The sequence below is a fragment of the Bufo gargarizans genome, chromosome 4, assembly GCF_014858855.1.
Source record: "Bufo gargarizans isolate SCDJY-AF-19 chromosome 4, ASM1485885v1, whole genome shotgun sequence".
Taxonomy (NCBI): domain Eukaryota; kingdom Metazoa; phylum Chordata; class Amphibia; order Anura; family Bufonidae; genus Bufo; species Bufo gargarizans.
Genome location: NC_058083.1, coordinates 539,083,647 through 539,095,605, shown reverse-complemented (window position 1 = coordinate 539,095,605; position 11,959 = coordinate 539,083,647). Strand labels below are relative to the sequence as shown.

The window sequence follows — 11,959 nt, the reverse complement described above, 5'->3', positions numbered from 1 at the left end:
CTTACTGTGAGGACCGGACATGATGGAGATTACATAGGGGACATATATGTCCATACGGAGGGTCTCCTGCCCAGTACTATACCGGTATAAACTGGTCTTCTCCAGTCTGAACCATCCTATGGACACAAGATACACCATTACTGAGGACTGAGGTTTGAATTTCAGACCTGATATTATGGGATTAATTTCTAATTTGTGGCCCTATGTTAGATTTTGGGACCTGATTCCAAAGAAGCCAGTATGCTCTCTGATCTAAAAAAAAAGGTTGTCTTGCCCTCTCGACTCCACAACTACCTTGTCCCATATGCTGATTTCCTCTCCTCTTCTGAGGCTTCAGTCTTTGGTTGAAGGATCTGTGTCTGTCTCTAGAGGTGTTTTTTTTTATAGTATATACACGTCATTCTCTTTGAAGTCGGCCAAGTCACCAGTAAATTGTCTATGCTTGCTTTTTTAAGATGATATTGAAAGCGTTTTAAGGTGTTTTTCAATTGTTTTTCTTTGCTGTCATTCATGTTCCTTGGAGAAAGTCTGCATAATCTCAATCTGATTCTTCAAAGATTTAAGACTCACCCTTCCTCATCCAGCAGCAATTGCATGAATCGTAGTGAGCTACTTGTCGCTCCTATTTGTTCAGACCTCTAAGGCTCCATATCATACAACACACAGTGCCCATAACAAGGATGATCTCTGTGGAGTCTCTGCCCACTGACTGTGTGTTAGGACCTGGTCAGTAAACAGTTACTGGGTATGATCTTCTTCATTGTCAATAGCTAAATGGCTAGCATTGATTAAACTTCTCCAGACACAAGTGACACGTAGGGAGGCGCTAGGGACGCTGAAGGATGCAGGACCATAAACAGGGAGAGCACCCTTATTAGGCGGGTGTCACCCTTATTAGGCGGGTGCTCTGTAGTTAGGGTTTTAGGGATTACAACCACCTGGCTACTCCCATATAGAGATTAATAGGGATAGTAACCTACTTTGCAACACAGGAGACCCAACCCTCAAGATGTATTCTACATAGTACCTACCCTCCCTCACTCCCTTAATGCTGTGGACTCTTCCACACGGGTGCTGACTGGATGTGGCCGCATCTTTTCCTGTTCACCTGCATTATAGTCAGTTGGGACCCGGGCAGAAGGGCCCACAGTGTGAGAAGACGGCGACATAGTGGAAATGAGGGAGGGTAAGTGCTACGTAAAACATGTTCCTTCCACAAATTAGCAACCAGCAAAATTCCCAGAGAACCCCTTTAAGGGTAAGAGTTGAATCATTTTATTACCCTTCCTAGGACCCTTGCGCTTATGGTTTAGTTACTGGTGTTTTGTCCTTAGATAGATCTTCAGATATCTTCATTTTCATTTTAGAGAAAAGACCGGCACTCGAGTGCCGGTCTTTTCTCTGAAGTTTCAAGTGGGTTGTCTCATTTAGGACATATACAATAACACAAGTTTTAATAAGCCCCACTTTTTGCTGTTTCTCCATCATTGTTAGATCTCAGCGGTATGAATTCAACTGCTCTGCCTACCCTCGAGGCACAGAAGACTTGTGTTAGGGCTCCTGTTACTTTATTTTAAAGTCATTGTGTCTTTTTTAATATTTTTGGAAGAACTCTACTTTTTTTTTTATTAAACCCTTAATTTTCAGTCTTCGTAGTCTAATGGCCCACAGTTTTTCAAAAAGTCATGCCTGAAAGTGGTGTGTCCTTCTTTGATTACAGATTGGCTTCTTGGCCACCATAACAAAAGCCAATGTAGTTGGGGTATAATTTACTCTTCTTTTGCAGCCTGGAGTGAAATGTAAGTGCAAGACTGAATGGGTTCATAAAGATCGACCCCCTGCAGTTGCGCCCCTATCACATGCTGAGATGTCGTGTTCATGACACAAGTATGAAAGGCAGTAAAATAAGCATCTCCTGGAGGGACAACATCAGGTATTAAAGACAAAAAGAAACGGCAGAACAGGAATTTTATGTTTTACAAATTATTGCAAAGACAAATTTTATTGTTGTTTTATTCAATTCCATCACGGTTACCATGACATACTTTATGAATGAAGACCAAACACTGATGTGTCCACATACGTTACATCTACATGAGGTGTGCTTCCTTTTTCACTGTGACACCCTGGACATTTCTGCAGTATGGGTGGAGGTATGAATACAGTAAACTAGCTAAATGGGGACATCTTAGCTTCATTTCTTTTTTCTTCCTTACATCCACAATATTATTCCTCCTTGAATCACAATCACAGGTAATCTCCGGTAAATATATTTAGCGCATTTGATAGATCCACCCAAAAAGTAAACTTTTTTTTGTCTCTTTAATGTTTGTGAATAAGCATATAGCATTTCCCCAAATTCTGAACAAAATACGGTTTCTTCTCTGTGTGAATTCTCTGATGAGTTCATACGTAATAGATGTGATTTACTTGTAAAACATTAATCAAAGCATTAACATTGTGTGACGTTTCTCATGCTTTATAAGATCTGATTTATTTGTAAAACATTTCCCACATTCTGGACAAGAATACGGCTTCTCTCCTGTGTGAATTCTCTCATGTGTAATAAGATTTGATTTATTTGTAAAGCATTTCCCACATATTGAACAGGAATATGGTTTCTCTCCTGTGTGAATTCTCTCATGTTTCATAAGATCTGATTTATTTGTAAAACATTTCCCACATTCTGAACATGAATACAGTCTCTCCCCTGTGTGAATTCTCTCATGTCTTAAAAGATATGATTTAGTTGTAAAACATTTTCCACATTCTGAACATGAATAGGACTTCTCTCCTTTGTGAATTCTCTCATGTTTACAAAGATCGGATTTATTTGTAAAACTTTTGCCACATACTGAACATGAAAATGGCTTCTCTCCTGTGTGAATTCTTTCATGCTTGCTAAGATCTGATTTGTTTGTAAAACATTTCCCACATTCTGAACAAAAATATGGTTTCTCTCCTGTGTGACTTCTCTCATGTATAATAAGATTTGATTTATTTATGAAACATTTCTCACATTCTGAGCATGAATACGGCTTCTCCCCTGTGTGACTTCTCTGATGTATAATAAGATTTGATTTATTTATGAAACATTTCGCACATTCTGAGCATGAATACGGTTTCTCCCCTGTGTGACTTCTCTGATGTATAAGAAGGTTTGATTTATTTGTAAAGTATTTCCCACATTTTGAACATGAAAAAGACCTCACACCTGTGTGAATTCTCTCATGTGTAATAAGATTTGATTTATTTGTAAAGCATTTCCCACATATTGAACAGGAATATGGTTTCTCTCCTGTGTGAATTCTCTCATGTTTCATAAGATCAGATTTATTTGTAAAACATTTCCCACATACTGAACATGAATACAGTTTCTCTCCTGTGTGAATTCTCTCATGTCTTATAAGATATGATTTAGTTGTAAAACATTTCCCACATTCTGAACATGAATATGACTTCTCTCCTGTGTGAATTCTCTCATGTTTAAAAAGATCGGATTTATTTGTAAAACATTTGCCACATACTGAACATGAAAATGGCTTCTCTCCTGTGTGAATTCTTTCATGCTTGCTAAGATCTGATTTGTTTGTAAAACATTTCCCACATTCTGAACAAAAATATGGTTTCTCTCCTGTGTGGCTTCTCTCATGTATAATAAGATTTGATTTATTTATGAAACATTTCTCACATTCTGAGCATGAATACGGCTTTTCTCCTGTGTGACTTCTCTGATGTGTAAGGAGATTTGATATCACTGTGAAACATTTCCCACATTCTGAACATGAATATGGCTTTTCTCCTCTGTGAATTCTCTGATGTATAAGAAGATTTGATTTATTTGTAAAGTATTTCCCACATTCTGAACATGAAAATGACCTCACACCTGTGTGAGTTAACTCATGTGTTAAGAGACCTGATTTTTCTTTGAAACATTTCCCACATTCTGAACAAGAATACGGCTTCTCTCCTGTGTGAATTCTCTTATGCCGATTAAGATTTGATTTACCTGTAAAACATTTCCCACATACTGAACATGGATATGGTTTCTCTCCTCTGTGCATTCTCTGATGGGTTATGAGATTAGATTTTTCTGTGAAGCACTTCCCACATTGTGAACATGAAAATGGCTTCTCTCCTGTGTGAATTCTCTCATGATTAACAAGAGCTGATTTTTCTGTGAAACATTTCCCACATTCAGAACATGAATACGGCTTCTCTCCTGTGTGACTTCTCTCATGTCTAACAAGATCTGATTTATTTAAAAAACATTTCCTACATAGTAAACATGAGTATGTCTTCTCTCCTGTGTGAATTCGTCTATGTCTACAAAGACCGGAGCTGTAAGCAAACTGTTTTCCACATTCACTGCAGTTAAATATTTTACCCCCTTTCTGCTCAGTACTTGTAGTAGCAATCTGTGATTGGTCAGGAAAAGGTTCCTCATGATTAAGAGGATTATATGATAGATCTGGAGCCATGGTAACAATCTGCAAGTCGGGAGAAGGTTCCTCAGATTTAGGGAGATTATACAATAGATCTGTACTGTGATCTCCTGGAAGTACTTTACAGGAAATGAGGTTTCCCCCTGAAGAGCGCTGCATGATATCTTCTTCTTTATAATTTAACATGAAGTTTCCTCCTGGGTTTCTACTGGGCTTTTCTGTTACAATTAAAAATACATTTTATGATTTTTTTTTAAACCACAAGTAGACAAATTAATAACATTCCGATTAGACAGACACATGTAGTTTGTCTTGCAGTTTTCAAGCCAACATCTGAAGCGGATCCAGCAGGAAGGAAAAGTCCTTCCTTTATATTCATATATTGAATCTACCCCTGGCTTTGGCTCAAAAGACCTGCTTGAAAAATTGCCAGAAAATTGTATTTATTTCCCCAAAAACAAAATTTGTAAAACCACCATTATGGTGCTTGGTTTAACAATGTATAATGGAAAAATAGAATGTCCGGGATTCTCCTTTCATTTCGTGAGAGCTAGATTTTTATATAAAATGCATAAAAATGTGTATATATATATCTTACGTGTATATGACCACTAGAGGGCAGCTAATAAGCCATGTAAATGCACATGGTCTTTGTTTCAAATTCACTAGGGGGGGATGATGGAAAAGTTAGTTTGCAACCTTTAAATGTACCTATTAAACTCAAGGTTGAAGTTGCAGAACCACTTCCATCTAGTTAAGGAGCCAATTACCTCTTCCAAAGTAGCACCCATTTTGTCTATCTCATACCTGCTATATAAGAGAATGTTTTGCATGATACCAGCCTGTATCTTGGTCTCACTGTGAAAGCTGTATGAGCTCATACCTATACCTCTAATTGATTTGGCACCACACAAAGAAGACGAAAATCATTAGATTGGCGATAACAAATTGGCCTCCCTGCGTGGACAGCTTCAGCCTGAATAGCATCTATTAAACTGAGGAAGAAAGGCTTAAGTGGAACTATTAGATGAGATCATTCGCTGCTTTATTTCTTAGAAATCTCCTCGAAACGTTTGGGTTGTTTCTAAGTGTTAAATTTGCGGTATTTACTGTTAAGGGTTCAGTTACGGCTGATCTGTCCTTTAGAATGAAAGAACCCGATGAATTCCTTCTTTAACATAGTAATATAGCGGTGTAGGGTTAGGAATTCCTTCTTTAACATAGTAACATAGTGGTGTAGGGTTAGGAATTCCTTCTTTGTGTTGGCTTTTAATGTTGTGTTGACGTGCCAAGTAGAACGGAAGCTTTTGGACAGCCGATAGTCGCATATCCTGTGACGTAGGGTTGGAACCCAGCCAGACTCTGACGAGAGTTCTGCGAGTAGTGAGCTATTCCACATTACGGACAAGGATAGTACAGTTCTATGAAGGGCCAGCTGTTCCGTTCTACAAAATACGTAATGCACACGGATGTCATTCGTATTTTTTGCGGATCCGTTGTTTGCGGACCGCAAAATACATACAGTCGTGTGCATGAGTCCTAAGACTGCGCGTCCCGTAGGTGAAGTATCGCTAGAATATTTTTAAGACTGTGTGACCCGAAGGCGAGATAACGATTGCACGTTTTTAAGACTGAGTGTCCCTATTAGGTTGAGATTGCATATTTTTTATGACTGTATGCGCCTATTTGGGTGAATAGCAATAAAATATTAATTAAAATTGGGTAATTCTTGTGTCACAGGATGTAATAGCGAATTGTTAACGGCTGGTCAGATAATGGTAGAAAGATAAAATTTATAATGCAAGCGGTAGGTATGCCAGAAACTGGAAGACTACATGAAACGTTGTGGAAAACTGGTTGAAGGATAATAATAGACTGGTGCAAGCTGAATTATGGTGGAAATTGTCTATGGAAGTGACTGATGGAAAACTGAAGGAGGCTGAAAAAGATGGGCATTTCTTCTATCGCATGATGGGGGATTTGGATTCTGTGGAGAACAAAGAAACAGATACTAGCCTGCCATGTGGTTCTAAAATGGAGGTTAAAACCTCATGGCAATGACATGAGACATGGCACGTTTCAGGCCGGAGTCATGGAGAGGACAGTGAGCTCTGTACAGTGTAATGGCCGCAGTCTACATGTAACATGGTAATGACATGAGACACAGCACATCTCAGGCCGGAGTCATGGAGAGGACAGTGAGCTCTGTACAGTGTAATGGCCGCAGTCTACATGTAACATGGTAATGACATGAGACACGGCACATCTCAGGCCGGAGTCATGGAGAAGACAGTGAGCTCTGTACAGTGTAATGGCCGCAGTCTACATGTAACACAGTAAGGACATGAGACACGGCACATCTCAGGCCGGAGTCATGGAGAGGACAGTGAGCTCAGTACAGTGTAATGGCCGCAGTCTACATGTAACATGGTAATGACATGAGACACGGCACGTTTCAGGCCGGAGTCATGGAGAGGACAGTGAGCTCTGTACAGTGTAATGGCCGCAGTCTACATGTAACATGGTAATGACATGAGACACGGCACGTCTCAGGCCGGAGTCATGGAGAGGACAGTGAGCTCTGTACAGTGTAATGGCCGCAGTCTACATGTAACACGGTAATGACATGAGACACGGCACATCTCAGGCCGGAGTCATGGAGAGAACAGTGAGCTCTGTATAGTGTAATGGCCGTAGTCTACATGTAACACGGTAATGACATGAGACACGACACATCTCAGGCCGGAGTCATGGAGAGGACAGTGAGCTCTGTACAGTGTAATGGCCGTAGTCTACATGTAACATGGCAATGACATGAGACACGGCACATCTCAGGCCTGAGTCATGGAGAGGACAGTGAGCTCTGTACAGTGTAATGGCCGCAGTCTACATGTAACACGGTAATGACATGAGACACGGCACATTTCAGGCCGGAGTCATGGAGAGGACAGTGAGCTCTGTACAGTGTAATGGCCGCAGTCTACATGTAACATGGCAATGACATGACACACGGCACATCTCAGGCCGGAGTCATGGAGAGGACAGTGAGCTCTGTACAGTGTAATGGCCGCAGTCTACATGTAACATGGTAAGGACATGAGACACGGCACATCTGTTGTAACTATTCCTCCACCACTCCATTGTCAGTCATACATAATGGAATAAGGGAGAAGTTGCTGGTGGTGCAGTCGCTGCTATACCATTAATGGACTCCATTTCCTTTATGGAACTGATGGCATGTGTTCAGCCTCAATGGATTGTACCTAGCCACCATTATTTCTCAACAAAAGCCGCCTCTGCCTTGTGCGTCAAGGTAAATATTACCATCAACACTTGGAGCAGCAATTACGGCCAGGGACAGTATGTGAGGCTGCACCACTGCACCTCCAGGGGGCCTTTCCCCCCTCCCCCCCTTTACGGGGAAGAGAGTTGCTTCCTCTCCCCCTACTGGACAAGAGAAGTCACACACAGCAGAACATTTGCTATTCTGCAACAAGGTGCACATTTCCTGCCAGATGTCTCCCTGCCATCTCCAATGTGGTCAGCGGCAATGGCAGGAACATTGAGACTGCACTGCATCTGGGGAATATAACATACACTGCATGCATGGTGCTAGCTAAACAAAGTATTGTGGCTCGTAGAAGGTGCTGACCATGTCTAGGAGCTCAGGCAGTGGCAGCATATCAGACACATGTGTTGCATACTAAGGCCCTTTGAACAGGCCACCATATTTGTGAGCAGGGACAACAGCAGCATCAACAATGTCAACCCCAATATTTATCCTGGAGCAACGCTCACACTGATGCAACAAAGGATGGTGGAAGAACAGCTTCCACTATGTGCTTGCTGCTATGTGGGTGTTAGGAAGACATTAAGGAGGACGAGGAGAGGGCAGAGGCCCAAGGCCGGTGTTTGTACGGGCCGCCACATGCCCATAATGGGGAATGAAGTGCGCAGGCGCGGCGAATCTTGTGAATGGCGCTGGATTTCTGAAGAACTTAGGGCGGGCCAGAGGGGTTTCATATGAAAAGCGACGAGGGGTCTGGGCACCGGCCGCTTGAACGCCGATCCTGGGCACCTTCAAAACCTTTTGCGACAATAAGCGACGGACAGCTGTCGGGTAAGTAGCATTCCAATATGGGCCTATAATGCAGATGACGGGGCTCGTGTTCTATAATGGTCAGTTTAGGTGAAAGACTCCCTTTACTGCGACCAGACAACCCCTCACGGAATGCCGCTACCAGGGCTGACAAGGATATGGTTACGGAATTGTATGGCCCACGGGGAGGCTGCCCTGGCGGAGACTCCGAGGTGCTACAGACTCTCTTTTCAAAGACTTTGTGAAATTATGTTTTTATTGTTTTTAAGTAATTTATACATTTTTTAGAACTTATTTAAAAGTTATTTCTATCTATTATGTTGTATATTGAATTTAGGCAGCCTTGGCACAAAAAACGCAATTTGACCAAAAAAGGCAACCTAAAACGCAACCTTATAACAAAAACCGCATGAAAACCGCACAAGAAGCACATGGGAGCCATACCATGGAAATGCGGGTTTTATATCTACCCGAGAGCCATTACGATTCCGGCACGGCTTTTGACACTTACCTCCATCTGGAGTATAAAAGGAGTAGGGGAAACAGAGCAAGGTTACCACTGAGGAAGGGGCCACGTCCCCGAAACGCGTATGGGCTACACCTTGCACCGGCATGCTGGCAGAGAGTCTCCCCTGTATCTGACCTAAGTTCCTGGAACGAAAAACCCCGGCGACACTCGATTTCAACGAGCGCTGAATTCGCTGACGACACTGGATACAGAGTCAGCTGACACCTACGAGTCGGCATTCAGAGACGGGAATGGAGCACGAGTCAGGTAACACTGAATGAGCAGGTACAACTGAGCGGGACATTGCTTTCTACATTGTACCCTCTGGTCTCTCCCGTTATACCGCTAACTAGCCAGGAGTGGAATCGCAATAACGCGAGACACTGTCTTCACCCGGCACTCGGGCAATTCACTTGAAAGAAAGACGTTGGCAGTTTTTTACTACTGCGGCTAAAAAGGAGCATTTGACTTGCACTTTCATGTGGATGGACGTTAAATCATCGTTGCCCTTTGCTATATTTTGCTGCTGATAACGATACATTTGTTGCTTCTAATTGTTGCTGCTAGATTGTTGCCATTTATTGGGCTGCTGCTATTTTATGTGATTTTTATATTTGATTGCATTTTATTTAATAAATATCTCGCTTGTTGGCTACATATATAGAGCGCCTGGTCTACCTTTATAAACTTTGTGAAAAGTAACCAGGAACTTCTGGACGTTACTGCTGCATTCCTGGAGGAAAGGGGGTCTAGGCGAGGGCTTCCCCAGACAGGAGGGAGACCACAAAGGCCATCTTGGACCAGTCACTGGGGCTGATTCAGGAATCCCTGACACAAGTTGGGGTTCCCGTCATAATGTGTGGGAAGCAGAAGATGCAAACTGTAGTAGTCAAAGGCTGTGACAGGTTGAGGTGATGGTGCAGACGACAATGTGTCCAGGTACTATGGAAGTAGCTTCTGGTGACCTCGCTGAGTAGTCACTTCCTTAAATACCTTGGACAGTCCCATCTTGAGTGGGCCAGGGGGTTCTATGGCCTGAGCAAATTGTTATGGGAGTGGGTGTGGAACCATTGTGCCAACCAACAGACTTGGCTTAGAGCTACTCCTAAGAGCCATACCCTGGCAGCCCACTAGTTAACCCTCTAACCCCTGTACGAGGAGCTAAACGTCACCTCCTGGAGTAGTCTCTGTGTAATCAACAGTTGACCCAAGGAGGTCAGAGACACCAGTGCAGAGCACCGAGGAATCAGGCAAAAGCCAGGGACAGCCCGAGGTGAGGTCAAGCAGAGGGCGGTCAGAATCCAGTAAAGTCAGTAACCTGGGTATTATTCACCCTCCCATAGAGGAAGGTGTCTGAAAGGCTATGTACACCTTCGGAGGCAATCGTTTTTTATGAATGCATGTTACTCATTTTTGGCTAAAAAAATTTTTTTTCAGTTTGCCTTTATTAAAAATATTGAGTGGTTCTGTCACAAAGGGTTAACTTTCTCGAGTGTGTGACTGGTTCTATCACTTTGTGCCGCCATCTATTAACTCAAGAGGTCATAAACACTCATTTAAGCCTCATTCTTATCAGTAGGATAAGAACTGAGCTGTGATGAATGTTTATAAGGTCAGAGAGCAGAGATGAGGAGCCGTCAGCTCTCTGACTGACGGAAAAGACAGAAAATCCAAAGGATTCTACTGGAGCATCTCAGCTCTGTACAGAGAAAAGGACTCAGTTTTAATAAAGACCAATTGAAAAAACAAATTAAGCTCAAAATTAGGACAATGCCATAAAGAAAATGCCCCCAAAGGTGTACATAGCCTTTACGTAAAAAAAGGTGGCTAGCAAAAACCTGGATGTGTGCGCGCATTGCCCTTTAAAAGTCAGAAGGAGCGCACACCCTATGGGCAGACGGGCAGACCAGAGCTGTCAACATGGATTGTGGTGCTTAACTGGTTAAACTGGGTTTTCTCCCCTTTTAAAGGGTTTCTGTCATGAGACATTACGCTATGTAGCGATGTGCTGATGTCAGCAGTACATAACCGTGTGTCTTATATCTCCCTGCCTGCGCCGTGCTCTTACAATAAAGACAATATGCTAATGAGGCTCTAGGTGCTAGTGGGGCGTGGCTTCAGCACCCAGAGGCTCCGTCCTCTCACCCTTCGGCACAAACAGATCCCATTGATTGACTGTCTAGTTCTCCTCATCGTCACGTAAATGCCTGCGTCTGCGCCGTCCTGTTTAGTATTCGCCGCAGGCGCAGTGAGTGAAGGACCCGCTCCAGCTGCCGGCTTCCTTCGGCGCAGTGAGTTATAAAGCTACTGCTGACATCAGCACAACGCTACATAACGTTATTTCTCATGACAGAAACCCTTTTACTATTACTGCAGCCGATGCCCCCAAATCCTGATGAAAAAGTGTCCAGCCTGGACCATGAGAGGATGGAGAGAAGATCCTGGAGAGGATGTCTCTGTGCAGTCACATCTCCCTCCGCTCCTGCACATAACACAGGGGTCACTGCCCGGAGTGCTCCTTTACTGCAGCTCTAAGGTGGAGCCTCACCTGCAGAAACCTCCTAATTCCCTTCCTCCATTCATGATTCCATACCTGTGGTCACATGGACTGGAATGTCCGCCTCCACCTCACTCTTACACGGGGGATCACCCATCATCCGCTCTTCTTCATCCTCCACTTTAATATCAGTCACATCTTCCCCCTGATTTGTCATCTGTAACAATTCAGGACAATACAGCAGACAGGTGGGAAATCTAACAGATCCACATAAGAGACCCCCACAATCTATGACCCCTCTATGACTGCAGGACCCCCCTATATAGATGTGTATAGGGCTCAGCTCCATCTACCTGATGGTTCTCTGGGAGCTTCTCCTCTGGACAGTCCTGGGAATACAGAGGACGGGG

The 11,959-nt window shown here is 43.1% G+C and overlaps 1 protein-coding gene across 1 annotated transcript; it reads right to left on the bottom strand.

Moving 5' to 3' along the window:
• Positions 1-1,967: 1,967 nt before the first annotated feature.
• On the bottom strand, positions 1,968-11,702 carry LOC122936102 (gastrula zinc finger protein XlCGF26.1-like). The gene is made up of 5 exons (XM_044292122.1): positions 11,646-11,702; positions 4,337-4,663; positions 3,887-4,252; positions 3,215-3,634; positions 1,968-3,130 (listed from the first exon to the last, which is right to left on the bottom strand). Exons 2-5 carry the CDS (start codon positions 4,629-4,631, stop codon positions 2,445-2,447), a joined length of 1,767 nt encoding a protein of 588 aa, XP_044148057.1. The 5' UTR covers positions 4,632-4,663; positions 11,646-11,702; the 3' UTR covers positions 1,968-2,444.
• Positions 11,703-11,959: the final 257 nt, after the last annotated feature.